Source organism: Falco punctatus (assembly GCF_963210335.1).
Source record: "Falco punctatus genome assembly, chromosome: 1".
In the NCBI taxonomy this organism is placed as follows: domain Eukaryota; kingdom Metazoa; phylum Chordata; class Aves; order Falconiformes; family Falconidae; genus Falco; species Falco punctatus.
In genome coordinates, this window is record NC_137580.1 from 107,390,784 (window position 1) to 107,409,535 (window position 18,752).

At 53.7% G+C, this 18,752-nt stretch overlaps 1 protein-coding gene across 1 annotated transcript in view; it reads right to left on the reverse strand.

The window, feature by feature from the left end:
* Positions 1-18,752, reverse strand: part of SMG6 (SMG6 nonsense mediated mRNA decay factor) — a 115,876-nt gene that overhangs the window by 72,668 nt on the left and 24,456 nt on the right. Inside the window, exons 9-10 of the mRNA XM_080379826.1 lie at positions 17,103-17,164; positions 13,051-13,196 (exon numbers count right to left, since the gene is read on the reverse strand). Coding sequence (XP_080235952.1) covers positions 13,051-13,196; positions 17,103-17,164 — 208 coding nt within the window. The remainder of the gene's footprint in view (positions 1-13,050; positions 13,197-17,102; positions 17,165-18,752) is intronic.

Below are 18,752 nucleotides of genomic sequence, written 5' to 3' on the forward strand. Positions count from 1 at the left end.
ATCCGAGCCCCAATATTAGAAAATATGATCTCAGTGCTCCAACAACTTACATGCAGCCGGAGCCTCAGGTCCCAAACCCCTGTGCAGACTGCAGCACGCGCACACTCACACTGGCTATTGAACGTCCCCGCCACGGGACTCAGTAACTGAAAAGCCTCAACCTTCTACACTCATTAACAAGCACAAGACATTACGGTTTCATGCCAAATTCCTCTTTTCCCCTGTGATTTGAGACAGGATTGGCATGACTGTGAAGTTCCCTGCAGCTACTGTTGCTGCACCGTTCCCAGCAGAGCTATCCGCAGGGAAAGGCTGCACTGAGGGTGGTGGGCTCGGCCCTGGGGTGCCCCAGCACCCCTTTCCTTGGCTGCTGCATCCTCTGCCAGGAGGGCACGAGGGAGCTGCAGGCTCCTATACAGCCAGCGCCGCTAGGTTTCCTGCAGAGATTTGAAAACCTGTTGCAGTTCCAAAGCGAGCTTCGATTTCACTGTGACCAGCAGCTCAGAGACTCATAGTTACTATACAGCCGAATAAAATATTTTTTCATAAATTTAACGCCAGCATGTCTGTGTTTGGAAACTTTGAAAATCCATGTTGTATGGTTTACTGCACTGGAAAAGGTGCCAACAGAGTTTCAAAGGAAGGGAAGTGTATAACTGTTTCCTTTCAAATGCATTTTCCAATGGGATCCATTGAGGGAAAAGGCTGGAACTAACTAAAACATTATTAAAAACTGTTATGAAAAGAGACAGAGAGATGGAAAAAGATAGACAAAAACTCCAATACACAGCCGAAAGGGAGGGAGGGAGACAGGCAGCAAGAAAGGGGATACGGGCAGAAAGACACTTTGGGTGGGGAAAACGGGGCGAGACGGGGAGTTTTAACTGGCAGTCACCCTTCGTGGTTTCATATTGTTGCAGATCAATTGATCAGGATTTCAAGTGCTGCTGGCCCGGTGGCACAAGGCGAACCACAGAGTTGGCTGCAAGTGCAGCACTTGCGAACTGCTGACCTTCAGTTTTAAAACCAAAAATATTCTTTGGGAAACAGTTACACCAGGTTCCAGCCCAGGCTGCCAAGCAAAAAACAAGCACTACTAACCTGAAGTAACACCCCCATCCCTTCCACCAAAGCAACAACCAGGACTAGTAACCTGAAGTAACTCCCTGGTCTGATTCAACCAGCGGTAACCGAGCGTGACATGTGTGCAGGGGCTTGGCTCTTCCTTACTCCCTGAGTGGAGCGGTTAATTCTCCAATCGCTGACACCAGCCGTCGCAAGGAGCGCGCAGGACGCAGGCTTCGGCAGTCAGACCGCTCCCGCTCCGATGCGTTGGCCGCGTTCAAACTACTCTAACGAAGTCTATAAATACCAAAGTGATTGGGTCCGTATAGCGCAGTCACAGCCTGAGTCCAAAGCCACCACTGCAGCTCCAGGCACAGCCCTGGGTTTGCTGTCCCACAAGCAAAGGGGGAACCAAAAGGGGCTGAAAACAGACATTTTGCCAAATACTTCAGTGCCCTGGACATCAGGAGGCTGCCAGGGTCAGGGCCCGACCGGGGATGGAGCCGGATCTCTGCTGCTCTGCCAGGCTTCAAAGAGCCAGGCTGGGGGTGGGCAGAGCTCCACGCGCGCCTGCAGAGCTACAGGCCTGTGGTTCTGCGGGGTGTAGTAACCCTGGGCTGTAGCACACATGTCGAGGGATGAGGGGAAAAAAATAAACAGACAGACAAAAGAATGAGGATGCTCTGCCAATTCCAATTGTGCAGCTTTTATTTTAAATGCTTATCAAGCTGAGAAAGAGCAGAGTTCTTGGAAAACAAGGTTTCCTTTCTTCCCATGCCAGTGTCAAACACCCTCAAGGACGGGTACAGCACAGGCACTCACTGCCGGCCGCCCTCTCCGCAGCAGCCGCCATCGATCCCATCCCATCCCATCCCACCCGCCTCGGGAAGGGTTTGCAAGTAACAGCCCTGGTGTTTCTGGTAAAAAGATCTCTGCGATTTTTTTTTTTATTTTATTTTTTTTTTATTAATCTCCAATCTGGCTGGGTTCAAATTATGGCCAATTACCCACCAACACTTCTCGCTAATAAAATAAATTTTTACGGGCCCTAATTACTGCTTTCGCTGAACTGCTCTACAGGAAACTGAAAGGCTGCGGCTCTCCAGACGGCAGCAGACAGTAAAGCAAGGCACCCGCGAGTAAAGCAGCGAGTGACTCAGAGGAGACAAGCCGCCGGAGGGGCGGGCGAAGGGGGAGCGCTTGCGCCTGGCTGGAGCGTGAGACGCATCAGTTCATAAAACGCTGCATGCCATGCGCATGGTGCTCCAGGGCTGGCCGTCAGGTCCCCCGTCAGTCGCAGCACCCACTATCTGTGACGCAAGGCTGTTCCTGGGGGCCAAAGCGACGGCCGCAGTGCTGCGCTGGGTATCTGCGGACGCCAAGCAGCCAGCAAATTATATTTGGAAACAGCTGCATCAACCGTGCGCGGCAGCGAGAGCGAGTCGCCTCCCATCACAGCTCGGGGGAGCAGCCCTCGGAGCGGGGGTCCCCCCACGCTGGCTGCGGGGGGCAGAGGGGAGGCAGCTTCTCAGCCCAGCCCCCACCTTTGGCTCTCTCCATCACAAACACAGTTAATCGAAGCAGACAGAAATAGCAGAAAGGTAGAAAGTTCCTCTGAAAACGCGAAGTATCCAGCCTGCTCCCAGCTACACCCACGCTCCCGCCTGCCAGCACAGCGCAGCCCCCAAGGGCTTCCTGGGCATGAAAAATGAGCAGGAACCCACGGGGCGACTGCAATAGCGAGCTCGTCCTTCGCCCCGCCGCTCTGCACCACAGCGAGGAAAGCGGAGCTGCTGCTTTCGAGCCAGCGCACGCCGGGAACACCCTCCGTGGCAGAACACAGCAGCAAAACCACCGGCCCACGCAAGCCTGAGCCGCTGGAGTCTTTCAAAGCGGGGCTGCCATGCAGGTATCCAGGCTCGGCTGGGGAAACGCGGCTCTGCGAGATTGATTAAGTTGTTGGTTGGGGTTTTTTTTTCTCCTTTCTTAACCAGGATTACTTTAATTTTCAAGGCCTAATGGAGTCCAGCTGTGATGGGGAGGCAACACTGCAGTAGTACAAAGACAGACCTTTACACACTGGTGCAAACTTGTACAACATTCAGTGCACACATACACACACAAAGCCCTATAAAAAGGATGCACTGCAGCGGGATATTTTTAGTCCTGACAATACAGCACTAAAAATACGACTTTGCTAATACATCACTACAGAAGTATTCCCAGTGTCCATTCAGGAATGGTTTAAAACATTTATTTTTGTTTCCTTTTGCAATGGTCAGAGAGGAGGGAGAAAATAGAAACTCATTGATAAGAGGAAACGAGAGAGACATGAAAAATTGAAAACTACCTAAAAGCTCATGGAGAGGTTTATTTTATTAGTTCTTAATAAATATCTTGCAGATTTCCTCAGGAAATACACCAGATCACATGTAAAATAGTTTGGTACTGATGTCAACTGTGTCAGCATATGAAATCTATTAGGGTGAAGCCACAGCAGGGTGATCAGCGTGCTGAAAAACTGCACGGCACTGAGGCGAGGGGGGGCGGGGGGAATCTCACGGCCCTTCCAAATTCTTCGAGAGGTAAAAAAGTCAGCCAAGACGCAGAGAGAGAGAAAAAAAGATCCCACATCCTGCTTTGCGCTGCCAGCAATGTGAAGTGCCCAGAGATTAATTCTATGTCTGGCCTGGAAATGTGACTTTAAAGCATTGGAGGGAGCGGGGAGGAGGAGGAGGAGAGAGGAACGAGAAGGCCAGGCGAACCGGGAATGGCACCGTGCCACCAATCCCCCTCCTTCCCAAGCCGTGTTTCAACATAGACAGCAGTAAACCCCAACAGACGGCAGCTCCTGGGGCTGCCAGGGCCTCGCACCAGCTGGGGTGCGTCTCCCGCTCCCCGCGCAGATGGGCCCGAGAGCATCACTTCCGCTGCGCCTGCTTTTAAAGATGCACGAGCCCGCGTTTCGCCGCTCCCCGCCACAGCCCCGCACGTGTTATGGGCCCCCCCGGGCGGGATGAGCCCTGCTCCCAGCACCAGGCATGAGGTCCTGTCAGACCCCGGCTCCTCAGCCCCGCTCTGAAGGGTTTATGCTTGTTCCCTGCTCCGTCTCTGTGCCATCACCCCAGAGAGCAGGCACTGCTCAGGCAAGGCTCCCCTGCTCGGCACAGAAGCACCAGGAGCTCACCGAGGCAGGGTCAGGGGACCAGACGCTCCCGGGAGGGACAGAAGGGGGAATGAAGAAACCCCATGGCCGAAACCATCCCTACAAGGCACCTCCCTCCCACCCTGCGGTGACATGCTCCCACCCGCCTTTTGTCTCGCTCTGCAGGACCTGAGAGCGCACGCTGGAGACCTGTGCCAACCGACAGACAAACCACTCGTTCCCTCTCTGTGTCACCTCTGAGCCAGCCCTACAGTCACATTAACCACAGCCACATCAATCAGCGTTAAAAACGACCCTTCGATTAGAAAAGGGCCGTGTACCCTCAGTGCCATCACCCAGCCAGGGCTAAACTGCCCCAGCCCATCCTGGCTGTGAAGCTGGACAGACTGAGCATCACGTTAGCCAGGGTGACTCCTGGTCACGCTCAAGAAGTCCTTATCTTCCTCATCATCATCAATTAGCATGTTTAGCACATGCAGAGCTGGTGCTGTGCTGACAAGAACCTGCTGCACAGGACACGCAGCCCCCAGCAGACCCTAATCAGGGAAAATAAATCTCCATATGTAAACTTACGTGGGATCACCTCCTAGTTGCAGATGCACTCGAGAGTAGAAACACAGCCTTGGCTGCGCTGCCATTCCTGATCTCAGCTTTAAGGCAAGAAGAGATCCCAACAAGCCCCCCAGGGGTGCTCACTCCCAGCTGAAGCCCACCCAGCACCAGGCATCCCATTCACCGAGGGACTGCAGCCTGTAAGCAGATGGAGGCAGGAGGGAGCTGGCAGGGGACGAGCCCCCAGAGCAGCCCCCAGGAAGGAAGCTCCCCTCACCGAGCTGGCACTGCACCCAGACCTGCACAGGGCACGGGGGCAGGCAGCCCTCCCTGCCTACACCTGGCAGGCTATAAAACAGCCCCGCAAGCTCAATCAAGAGTTTTACAACTTCACAAAGCACCATAATTAGCCTAATTATACAACGTTCTCTCAGAGAATTAAACAGAAATACAGTAATTGACTTGGTGTTGCTTAGATGCACGAAGAAATCAAAGGCGCAACGCACATTAAAGAGTCAGAAACATCTCTTTAAAAGCGAGAGGATTTCCTGTCATGCTGCAAACATCTAAAGCTGCTGCACCTGGTGCAACCCCATTCCAGCTCCCTGGCACCCCTCTTTCCCCACCACCAAAGCAGGGGTGAGGCAGAGCCCCAGGACAGCTACCTCAGGTACCTCCTTTCTCAATTTACAGCAGGATGGACAGACACTTCGTGCCAGCACTCCGTTTCCTGCCTTTCATGTTATACAGCGACGCTGCTTCTTCATCAAAATAGTGGGTTTGTTTCAGCGTTCACAGAGCTGGCCCGTGCCTTGGTGGCACCACAGCATGAAAGCCCCTCCAGCCTGACCTTGCCTGTCACTGGCTCCGTCCTGACTTGCTGCTCGAGTTCTCGAAGCTTGGCTGTAAAGCAGACTCGGGCTTTGTGATTACAAATCATCTCCCCTCTTATTTGTTGCCCTGAAATGAGATCTCGGTATCACCCTGTGTTTGGTGGAACAGCTTCAAGAGCAGACGTAAGGATGTGTTTGTGTGACAGGCAGACCAGGCAGAAGCCCCCAGTGAGCTCATCCGATACCACTTGACGGGGACTTTTGCTGCACTTGGGTTGGAGGGCAGGACTGGAGAGTCTGACACACCAGCAAGCACTCTGTTTCGCTGGAAACCTTCCCCTTCCCTGCCACAAAGCCCTGCTCAATCTTTTGCCTCCGAAGCCAACGTCTAGATTTCAGAAACCTGAACTGCAAGTGGAAATTCCCTGCAGCGCGTTGATTATTGCATCTCCTGCTGGCACTTATGGCAAGGGGGAAAAAAAGTCACATGGCTTTCTGAACACACATTTTGCTAAGGAATCTTGCATCAGAGGGCAGAAGCCAGCAGCCAGGAAAATAACTCCAATTACGGTAAATAAATCCCCAAATATGTGACAATCTGCCTTTTAAACAGGAAACAGACGGGAATAAGCAAAGGAAGACTTTGGTCTAAACATCGCTGCCACCAGCCTGAAGAGCCCAAGAGTGAGACTCTGAAGACACGTCTGGGCCAGAAGTATTTTACCTGAACTTTGCTGATGTCTCAAGTCTGAGACAGCTTCCTTCCCTGAAAGGAAAGGCGCAGACAGTTCCTGGCAACTGTGCCAGCCTCCAACACTCCCAACTGCTCAGAGGAGAAACTCTGGAGGGTCAGCTGCCACCTCTGGACACGTGTCCCTCAGGAGGCTCAGCGTGAGCAAGCAGCTCAGCACAGGAAGCCATGCAGCTCCCAAGACGAGCAATGCAGGTATCTGCCCCTGCACCATTTCAACCCTTCATCCCGCTCACACGGCCGAGGTCTGGGCTGTGCCCGCACACAGCCAGCAGCAGACATCACCCCACAACGGGTTAAGCATAAGAGCCCTTTACCCAGGCACTGACACCTCAGCACCTGCTTGCTCTAGAGCCCCTGTGCAAGCCAGGCAGCCCAGCGAAGGATGGACACCAGTACCAGCCAGCCCTCCTGTGGGTTCCCTCTCCCGATGACAACTCAAACCTGAAGCGAGTAAGAGCAGCAACGCGAAGGGAGGGGAAGGATGAATTTAATCTCCAGTTCTTCCAAACTTCAGGTTTGGGAAGCGTTATGTCTTATCACCTCACTAAAGACAGCACTACCCAGTCCCAGAGGGAACCAGCACACTGCCAGGTGCATGCTGCCTACCTCGGTACAGACATTTCAGTCCACGCTTGCTATATGACAACCGAAGCCCTAGCAGCCCCGACAAAGCCAGCTGCAAAACCGCTCAGCTCCATCCTCCTCGCATTAAGGGGGCTGTGTTCGCATTATAAAACCAAGTCCCCCAGGCAAGTGGAGGGACCTCGGGCTCTGCTCTCAGTGGGGCACAGGACTACAGATGCTCAGCTTCCCCAAGACACAGCTTTACAATAAGACATCTTCATCAGCCTCCCAGCCGCTGTCCCCAAAGCTGTCGTGGCCCAGAGAGCTGCCTGCTCAAAGGTGCCAGCTGGACTCTGGTGAAGCGCATATTTACCATGCAAAGAGGCGAATTAGGAGAAAAAGACTCAGTTTTGCTCCCCAGACAGTGAAAGATCAAATTGCCGCTTCTGCTATCTACAGCCTGAGGTTTATCAAGCTTTCTTTTGTGCCTAATTTTAAAACTTCACCAAACCAAGGCAGTCGTCCATAGCACTGCTTTATTTTTAAACTCAGTCAGATGCGCTGGACTCCCTTGCATTTGAGTCCCAGCACCTTTTGTCTGCTCCAATATGCAAGATGTGGTTAGAGCTTCATGAGAAGCCATTGAGATGTGGCTGCAGCAGAAGAGAGGTACATGCTTCCGCTGAGCCTTAGTTTCTGATGCTGCAGTTAGCCCTTCCAGCAAACTGGGTCCGAGCATCAGAAACCAAACAAGAACCGTGAAGATGGTCAGAGATGAGGTTCTGTCGAGGGCAGACACCACCAGCCTCTGCGACATCTCCGGGGTTATTTTAAGGGTTCACGCTTTAGCCTGCAAGCCAGGAGCAGCTGCGGTCAGCAAAGCGAAACACGCTCCATCCAGCACAGAGCTGCGCACAGTGGCAAGATGGCAGCAGAGCAGGCTGCTGGTTACAAAAGCACAGCCTGATTTCAGGGTGTCCTTTGGGTTCGATGCATCCTCTCCAGCCAGGCTTGGGTGCTGAATACACAAGCAAAAGGGGAAAGTTCTGCACCTGTTTAGACACTGCAGCTGATTTGCACTAACCTATGGATCCTTTGCTGTGTCTATCAAGAAGACCTGGGCAAGATCAGCATCTCAGAATGTGGAGCAGGTCTTCCAAGGAGCTAGCAGGACCATGCAAACCCTTGCAAAGGCTGTAGTTAGCGGACACTCACCGTGTAAGAGCAGTTCTTTGCAGAGTACCTCTGCACCCAGTGGCCTGTGCAGTATTTGGCCACTCTACACAGCTCCGAGTGTGGCAGTGCAAAGGGAATAGACACTGCTCTGAATTTGCTGCAGGGAGTGGGATGTGAATCCTCCCTTTCTGCATAAGCCTTTGAGGTTTCCCAGCCAACCCTATCTCACACAGAAAACCTGACCGTGTTCCGCTCAAGCCAGCAGACCCAGGAGGGCTGCCACCCAAAGCCCAGCGTCACCAGCTCCCCTCTTGAACCTTCCTCACATCCCACAGGCTGGGACTGCTGCTCAAGTAGCAGGTCTTCCTCGTCACCCATCGGCCCTGGCAGAGCAGACGCCCTACAGGCTGGTCACCCTGCCCTGCCATGACTTCCCTCTGGTTGAAACACAAGCCACTTTCCCAATCTGCAGCTAAAGCCGTGTGCTTGGCCAGAACCTCCTTGTGCCTCTGTGCCCCGACTCTGCTCGGCCCCGGGGGATGCAACTTCATTCCCTACATGTGCTGAGGATGCACATATGGCAGCCCCCTCCCCTCTCCACTTCCACCTAAGCCCGACCTCCTAACAACCTCCACACGGCACAACGCGACCGGCCCAAGAGTGCCAGAAGGCATCCAGGTGCTGCAGCCTGATGCTTCACACCCGCAGCCAGGCAAATTTGCTGGGATTTCCGGGAAGTGTCTCTAGGGTGCCCCGCGCTGCTGCACCCCCACTTTGGTGTGCGCTTGTTTGGAATGCGGGGCCGTCGGGGGAGAGAGGGGAAGTTATTCTGGTGGTGGCCTATGAATAACATCCAGTGATTTATAGGAAGTATAATCCAATAATACAGTAAAATAAAACAGTGTGTCTGAGATGGGTTTGATTCCAGGAATTATAAAACAAATTATTAAAGAGAGAGAGAAAGAAAAAAAGCCTCAGAGAGGCCAGATCGGAGTAAATTGGGCACAGATGGGCTGGGAGGGGGTTTCTCTCTCTCCACTCACTGAGATGCCCCTGCCGCAAGCACGGCTTCAATTAGTCTTTTCAGAAACCAGAGTTTTATTTCCCCAAATTACAGAATTAAAAAAAAATTAAAATTCTTGGAGTGTTTGCGGTTGGGATAAAGGGATCCAAACTTCTCTGTAAGCTGGTTGTGCAGATGGCCACCAAACTGTTAAACAGGCCACCCTACAAAGGTCCCGCCCCAGCCCAGGATGGCGCAAAACATTGGTAGTCACCTACATGCCATGATGGAAAAACTCCAGCAATTGCATGTCTCCACCACGGAGAGTGGTTGTGTCTCTCCCTGCCTCCTTCCCCTGCGGGAGCCCTCCTTGCCCCATAGGTTTGAGGTCTACAAAAAGCTTTTTCACACCTTGAATGCTCCTGACAGGAGGCAACCAGGAGGTCAGAGGGACTCTGCACGCCTCCTGCACGCCTCCCTGGATGATGGGGAGCATGGCTCACTCAGAGGAATACGAACAGTGGGAGAAGCACTTCATGCGGGAATTCTTTGGCTTCCTCTGTCAGAGAAAACAACAGACCCAATGCATCTCCCAGGGTCTTCCCAGCGCTGCCTGGCTGCACAGGCAGCCGAGACCAGTCTGGCACGCCTGGTGTGGCCCCCGGGGGACAAGCACAGTGCAGCTGCCTGCGCTGGGCACGGACTGCAGGGCTCTCACTGCACTCACCCGAGCCCTGCCCGGGGCACACGCTGCAAGGTCTGGGTACACGAGGGCTGCAGCAGCGACCGGCATGGCAAGAGGCCATGAAAACGCCAGGTGCTGCTCACAGCTGGCTGCTTCTGAACCCAGTTTAAACACCCCAGTGCACCCCAAAAAGTCAGCCTGCCAGAAGAGCACATGGTGACCTTGCACAGATTGATTTACGGAAGGGTGGCAGCCGTAGGAGCCAGAGACATGCAGGAGGACACATCACAACTGCCCCGGGGACACACACTGGGGCAGGGACATCCCTCGGTGACCACGGCCAACCCACACCTCAGCAAAAGAAAACAAGTAAAAAGCAAACAGCAGCAGATAGAAAACAGTTACACACAAGTCCCCAGCCTCCTGCGCTGCCTGTTGCCTCACTGAAGGAACTGGGCCAGGCCAAGCACAATCTGCAGGGAAAACTGGGGAAGCCGAGACCAAGACGGGGCAGGATAGGTGTTTGGCCTAAGCCAAAGAAACAGTAAGGGAAGGCGTTTATTAAAGAATTTCATTGTTCACGTTTCCTTTTTCTCAATACCTGAATCTATGATTAAATGTTTGTGTTCGTGGGCATAACATTTTGTAAAAATTCCCCACGTTGAGACTGTTCTGCCTGCGACACCGCCCCACAACTGCTAGCACCACTGAATCCCAGCACGAGGGATTGATTAGACACCAGACACAGGGCAAGCAAGCAAGTTTCCAAGTTTCTCGGGAGTAGTTAGGGCTCCAGAGACCTGGAAATACATGGCAGGGGAGGGAGGGAGCAGCTAACCCCGGAGAGAACTACCCCTGGCCAGCAGGGAAGAGAGGCTCTCAGATAGACCTCCCTCCCCGGCCCCAAACCCACAGAGCTCCTCCTGCTACTGTGAGCTCGCGGCTGAAGGTCAGACAGGCCCCTGCGATGGGAAGGACACAGACACATTCTGATCCCAGATTTGCAGAAAGATTTCAGTAGGAGGAGATCTCTGGAGGTCATTCGGTCCAACTGCAAAGTTAGATCCAGCTCCACGAAGCTGATACAGCCAAGTTCTGACTACAGCGAGCCCAGCTCGCGGCTCCCCAGTAACACTTCCTGGCAACTGGGATGCAGGCAGGGTGGGACTGCTCCCTGTGCCCTCCCCAGCCTCCCTCACATCCACAGGGGTGGATCAGCCTCCTCACACCCGCTCCCGTCGCTGCCCATGCTACTGCAACCCAGGGAGGTGACTCATGTGCTGGGAAATGGAAACCCCGCACCTTCCCGACAGCCGTTTCTGCCGTATGCTGCAGCCAGTCCTCTGCCCACAGCAACCCACACGCCAGGGAAGGAGCCAACACCCTCGCTCTGTGCTGGGCACTTGGTAATAATTCAACAAACATTCTTGCTTGCCTATTAAGCTCCAGACCCTTTGCTTTTTTTTTTTTTTTTTTTTTTCCTTCTGAACCCAGGTCTTCTCAGTATCACAGTGTCGGCACTGAGCCCAACCTGCGCTGTGCCAGCACTCGGCACACGAGCGCTCGGAGACCACCAGGGCATTTGCGCTGACAACAGGATTTGCTTTGCCAACAATATTTTCAGCGATATTTTAGGGTCACCAGAGCAAAGTACCCTCAGGGAAATCCCTGAAGGGTGCCAGGCATCAGATGGCAGCCGCAGTGCCACCCGACCTGCAGGCATTTCATGAACAGTGCCACCTGCTCTGCGCAGCCTGCAGTCCCCAGCAGGAACAGGTTCACTTTCTCCAGAGATCTGAAAGCTGGGAGCAGCTGGCAGCTACCCACACAGGAGGCAGAAAACTCAGAGAATACTTATTTTTCACATGAGATAAAAAGCACTCCCTTTCTGTCACTCACACACATCCACAACTCAGCTATGGATGGAAGAGCAGAGTCCAGTGATCTGAAAGCTGGGACTGCTTCCAGCCCTGCCACAGGGGCTTGCTGTACAGCCCAGACAAATCTCTTCCTCTTTACCACCCGCTCCTGCCTGCGGCACAGACATCGCTATTAATATACCTACCGGGGGGCCACGCAGAGGCATTTGCTCATAATTGTAAAGTACTTTGCAGCTCAAAGATAAACACGCTGTCGCTGGTTGGCATCTAGCAGGCGAGAGGGCAAGCCTGCCTCACCAGCAGGACTGACAGCTCCCCCAGGGCTTCCCCTGGGAGAGGAGGGTGCCTGCAAGGCTGGCCGGGCAGCAGGCACAGTGCACAGGAGCTGCTTCCCAGTCCTCCGGCTGATACTGGTTCACTCCATCAGCTGACCTTGGCCACTAACCACTAGTCTGACAAGTGGCCAACTGGCTCATGAGGGAGAAATCTTCCAGCAGCAGCTCTCTGGGGCTCAGCCTGATCGCCCACATAGTGGCTTTAACTGAAATCCATCAGCTGAAGGCCTCCATCTTTGGGATCTGCATCCCAAACAATCCGCATGCAAAACTGTTCCCTCCCACCCAAGGAGCACAGCCCCATCCCTGCTCCCAAACACGTGGCTCAGGCAGACCTGGGTACCTGCCGCTGTGTGCACTTCGGGGAGCCAGAGGGAAGAACACATTCCCTGGAAGCACCACGTCAAACTCATTGAAAGAGACTCTGGTTTGGTGGCATCTCTGCTGACCAATACATTAAACTCGACAATGGAAGAGACCACATACAGCCTCCTGGGAGGATGGAGGAGGCAAGGGAGGAGGATGAGTAATATGAGATCTGCTTTGTTCTCCAGATGCCTCAGTGTGGGGCACAGCCTCCAACCTGGCCTTTCAGAGTCGCATCGGGTCACCCAGCCACCTGCACAGACACAGCCACAGGCAACACCACTCTCCCAACCGCCAAGGCCTCTGAGATGCTCCCAGCCCTTCTGATGCTGCCACAGGCACTGAGCAGTGCCCAGGCTAAATGCTGGGAAGGCAGAGTGACAAAGCAGTGCCTTCCTTCTGTGCTTGATGACTCAGGCTCCAGGGAGATGTGATGCCTCCTCACTCCTCAGACACCTCAGTCAGCTCCACCGAGGCCAAGCAAGGTCCCTTTGCTGTCCCTACGCATGCCAATACCCCCAGGCATCCAACCACCACTCCACTTCCCCATCTATCTTCAGTTGGTGAGTGTCTTGTCCTGTCCCATCCCCCCGCCTTCTCGACATGAGCAACTCTGCCATACAAAGAGTGGCTGATCCCCAGCCCGCTTCCCCTGAAGCAGCACGTGGTACCTTTGGGCTGGGAGTTGTACACTGCAAACATGTTGATTGCCACAAGCTGGAGCATGCGGGTGCTTCCGATGGGAGGGGGGCTGTGCTGCAGCAGCACCTGGAACTCCCTCAGGACCTCCTCGGCCACCGCAGGGAAAGTCTCCATCCTGCAGACAGAAAGAGAGTCTGTAGTGCACAGGCTATGCCCCGGGGTGCAGGGCGGTCAGTCGGCACAGCTCACTCAGTGTCATGTCTCCTGGGGAAGGGGGACCCCCTGGGGTGCTGTCTCCTGTCCAGGAGCCGTGGGGAATGAGGGTGCAGGTTGCGATGGAGGCAGCTGAAGCCTTCCTTAGCACAGGGTAGCGAGGGATTACTCTGTGACCGACAAGCAGCATTCCTTTGGCAGGAAAACACGGCCTTTATGAGTCATTTCTGACCAACCATTTTTTTCTACTGACTTCTACCAAGCTGGGAGGGATGCCAAGAGGCCAGCAGCTCACTTGGACCAGGAGCAGCCCATGGGACTCCCGAGAAGCCCAGGCTGCAGCAAACTGCACACACTGGTGCCACATGCGGATGTGGCAATTCCAGTGCATTGAATGTTGGCCAGAGCATGCTTCCTCCAGAACTGTGCCTGTCCCCGGGCTCCTCACTGCAGAATCAGATCCCATGGCACCGAGCCCTGTCCCCCAGGCTACACACTCCCCGGCACTGTGATTGAGCCCCTAAACTTCATCACTTCGAGCCCCACAGGACAAGGACTTGCAGACTAACGACTGGCCTTGTCTAGCTGCTGGAAATGTCAAAGCTGGAGCAGGTCCCTGCAGCACACAGCGCTGCTGTCGCTCATCAGGACACAGCAGCCAGCGGCTGCAGTGCCACGGCTGAGGATGGGGTGTGCTTTCAACACCACTCACAAGCGCCCACGGAAATCTGACACGTTTATCCTACTCTTCATCTGGCATTGCTATGGGAATTAGTTGAGGTTACTTGTCAGGGCTGTTGGATCCTCAGCAACTTCCCAAATGAAGCGGGGTCAAAAACTGAACTGATTGCAAAGAAGAGCACAGTCGTTTCATAAAATGACTGAGACACGGTTGCCCACAACAGCCCTCCCAGAGTCCTCACCTGGTATCCCATGAAGACAACTTTATAACCAAGAAGCTGCCAGAAACCTTGGAAACTACTGCAGGGGCCGGGGGGGGGGGGGGGGGGGGGGGGCGGGGGGGCAGGTCCTCCTGTCCTGCTGCCTTTTCTGCTGAGCTTACTGTGTTATTTCTTGCTCCTACACTAGAACAAGCCACAGGTAGACCCAGCAAGAATTACAGCTATCTCACAGCAACTGTCCACTCCAGTTATCAGTGACATTGTACCAGTGTGCCCACATGGGAGCAAGGGAGCCAGAATCCGCAGTGGGTGAAGCATCTGGAGCCAGGGCAGGCACCCTCAGGAGCCTCCATGGCAATTTCCTCTATCTTCCCCAAGAGATTCAGATCTGGTGATATCAGCACATTACAGGCTGGATTAGCAAGCCACTTCTGGTAACCCACATGGGCAATTCTGCTGGGCTTCCCCAACAGACTTTCAGGACAGTAAAAGGCTCTATTTTTAAAGGCAGTAATGGCTTTCTTCTTAACCATGTTTCACGGAAGCCTTTCAACTGGTTCTGCCTAGCAGCAATGGTACCCTCTCCGTGGGCACCGCTTGCTGGAGCGGATCAAAGTCTCTGTTACCTTCCCACAAACCATGGGCTGTAACAAATAGGCCCCTTGTACTTTGTAGCTGTGCAGAACCGAGCAGGTCTGCCTGTACAAAAGCACTGCTTTCCCTGGAAGAAGCAATTTCCATGAATTTGGGGTGCAGACAGGGAATTAAAGCAAACTGATTGCTTGTAAAGACTTCCTAATTTTGAGAAATCTCAGACTATGTCCAGTGTATCCAGCAACATCCTCTCTGAGCAGACAGGACACTGGGGATGGAGAAGCCCTTTGCAGGACGGGTTATTAGCAAGGAGATGAAGATTACTGCCATGGAATAACAGTAAGAAGGAGCGAGGGCTTCCTCAGCCCTGTCAGCTGTGCTTTGATACCACAGCACATCTGGAACGGCACGCAGGAACCCCACTGAGCTCAGAACCAGCAGGTCAGGAGCAGAGCGGAAGCTTTTAATAAATTGCTTACCTGTGGTTTTAGGAGCAAAAGAGTCCAATTAGGGCAACATCATCCTTTCCGTACTTTTAACAGATAAATCACTGAAGATCCTGCCCAAAGAGGACTCAGCCACCCCTCACCTTTTACCTATTTTAAACGTGGAAACTGTTTAACAGGGCTGGATGATTTTCTCTTCCTGTGTCACGGTATTACTTTCTAGTTCCCTTCCAAGTACTTCAGGGAATATTCTACCATTAAACATACTTGGGTTTTCTAAATGACTGTCCTGGGAAGCAACCACCTCAAACGCTGCATCTTAATTTCACAAAACTCTCAGGAGCCAAATATGCGAGCAACCTCTGCAACATCCCCATTAATCCCTGCAATGGCATGTATTCAACCAGGGCTCGGCTGTGAGCTTGGCCCCACAGAGCTGGAGACCAGCAGCTCCCCGGATGCTCTGCCCTCCGGCACAGACATATTGCAGTTACCAAACTTTTCATGGCTTCTCGCAGCTCTCCTCCTCTTTTCCTGCAGGCAGGAGAATATCCAGCTCTGCCTCCTCACTGCAGGCCAGACTGCTGCCCGCGAGCAAATAATCAGTGCCTTGTGACTCAGGGAGAGATCAACAGCCCTGGCAGTGAGCACACTGCTCTCCCCCTCGCCTTCAGACACATCTCCAACAAATCGGCCAGCCAGCTCCTACTTCCCATTGCTTTACGAAGGGTCAAGCACATGCCACTCCTGACTGGTCATCCCAGAAAGCATGCTGGGTGGAGCAAGCACCAAGGTTTCAGGCTGCAAGGCAAGATCAGTGCTGTGTCCTGTGCTGCTGTGCCTCCCTGCTCCAGGAGGGAAAGGGGGCAGGCCCAGAGACAGGGAGCTGCACATCTGAGTGAAAAAAACCCAACAGCAGGGACAAGCCACTTTGCATCCACGCTACCTTTACTTAAGTGGCTTGGAAAAGGTCTCTCAGTCTTGTAACTTGCAGCTAACAGTTCCACAAGAGACTGAAGGAGCCAACAGAGCTCACAAGACAACGTCTGCTTATGAGGCACTGGCAGGCTCAAGCAGAGACCACCGCTGCCAGAGACTGCGGGGACCCGCACAAGGCTTCTTTGCAACAGCTGCCCCATCACCCGGCAGCAAGGGCCAGCCTGGACCCGGAGCAGGGACAGCTCTATGGGAAGCCCACCGGCTGCAAGGCTGAGCTCTGCTCTCTGGGTCATAAGGATGTCCCCAAGGTTGGGATCTCAGCCCAGGCCAAATCAGTCTTGCTTTGCTTCAGGGGTAGCTGTTCAACTCCTCCAAACCAGTTTCTGACAGACACTGCCAAAGGCACTTTGTATAAACCAGTTCCCACAGCCAGGGCAGCTCTCAGCTGTGAGGCTTTCACTGAAATGGCAGCAAGGAGATGAAGGGCAAGGCTTGTCTTGACACGCTCTGGACGGCAGCTTGCAGCCACCACACGGTTCTGCCTTGATGGCTTTGTGCTCCTCACAGGCAGCTCTCACTGAGAGCCCCCCAGAATCACCTCTCTGCTGGCTAAGAGCTAGGGAGAATGGAAGGGGTGGGGTGGGGTGTAAGCCCACAGATTAAAGGGGAGGGAGCAAGGAGATGGGAGAGAGAGAGAGAGAGAGAAAACAGCCTCTAGTCCCTCCTGTGTGTGTATCAGCCATCCCACCTCAGCCTTTGCCAGAGGGTCCCAGGGCAGCACTGAGCCTTAAGGTGCGGGAAGAAAAAGCCCAAACAATAACGAGCGTGGATCGGAGGGCGGGTAAGGAGAATAAGAACCAGGAGGCTAGGCCTGCAAGAATTCACACCCTGTGCCCTCAGCTCCAAACACAGCTTAGTTGCTAACAATATTAAATTCCAAAAAGACTTGTAATGTAGGAAAATAAAATAAACATCCTGCACACTTACCCAATCCTGGTAAACAGCTTCCCATGGGCATGGAGAAAACTGAGGATGAACCTTTTGTTCAGCTGCATGGGAAAAAAAAAAAAAAAAAAAAAAAAAAGAGAGAGAGGAGAAAACAATTAAACTCTCTCCGATTTCCTGTGAATTAAGAATGTCCCTAGTGACAGAAGAACCTGGCCTGGATGCTGGGGGTGGCACTGGAGATGGGAACCAAATGGACATGCCCAAATTCTTACAAACATCATGCACACAGGCACAGGCAAGTGCCAAACAGCTGGAGCAGGAGCAGGGAGAGGCGGTGGAGACACAGCACCCTCTGCCGGGTCCCTCGCAGGGCTGCCTGCCCGCCGGGCACCACCCCCGGGCAGCTCTGGCCGAAGGCTGCCTCCTCCTCCTCCTCCTCCTCCTCCTCCGCACCTGGTAAGTAAGCTCGAAGCACAGCCTAAGGGATTATGCAAAAGGAGTCCCCAAAGGCAGCCTTTCCCACCAACAGGGAAAAAAACCCCAACAAAACGGCAGAAGCAACTTGTTCCGTGCTCCACAACTGTGGCGCAGGCGAAAAAGCATCTGGTCGATGCAGAGAGGAGCGGGATGTCCTCCCGGGTGCTTTTCTGCGCTGGCGAGTTCAGCAACAAAGCTAGAAGCACTTGCTCTAGGAAAGAAGCAAGGGGGCATTGGGGTGATGCTGCACCCCTTCGTTCACATCCAGCCTTAAGCAATTAAGAGAGAGGGAGCAGGTGTTCAGATGTTTCACAAAAGCCTCTGAAAGCTTGCAGCAGCAGCGCTACTCTTGAACTATTACAGCAACAGGGAGTTAAGGAGATACAGGGGGAGCTGGCTGTAGCATACAGCGCAAAGGCAGCCTCCTGCCCTGCTTAGCTCCACTAACACCAAAATGTGATTTGAATAATTACTACTGCTCTAAGCTGCCTCCCTAGCTCAGCTGAGCTCTGGGCTTTCCCGGTCCTTATCTAAAGGGCTTTGAAGAAGGCTGTGGGTGGGTAAGCTCACTGCCTGGCCTTAAAGGTGGCTGTGTCACACCAGGAGTGGACTGGCCTCCCTCTTACCATCTCCACAAGAGGCTTTCCGCCCGCACCCGCGCGCCTGCACAGCCTCAGCATGGTGAGAAAAGCCAGGCTCCGAGCACCACGCAGGGAGATGCTGACCAGGAGCGACCCAGAGCTCTGCTCCCATTCGTGCAAGATTTTTGTATCTTGAACTCCTCTGCAAAGGTCAGCAACGCCACTTCCATTTACAGCGGGAACAGAGGCACAGGGAAGGGACGAGGTTACTAGGCAGGGCTGTGGCACTGCCTGGCCAAGAGCCAGGTGCACGTCAGAGGGTGCAAGATGGGCATCAGCCGGTGCCTCCTGGTAGCACCAAGCTCCCTACCAGGCCTGCCGGGGGGGGACGGTTATCACTGGCAGTCCCAGCTCTGGCACTGCCTCCCACCCCATTGCCGAACCCCTCAGCTCATGCCATGACTTATGCCAGCTGCTCCATGAGGTGCGATTGCTGGGTTAGGTGTAATTAACCCGGGCTGCATTCCCAGAGGACCCATGCAGGAGAATGATGCCCTGCTGCAGAGTCACTCCTGGGCCATGTGCGAGTTTAAACATAAAACCTGTCTCATAAAACAAGCCAGACCAATTA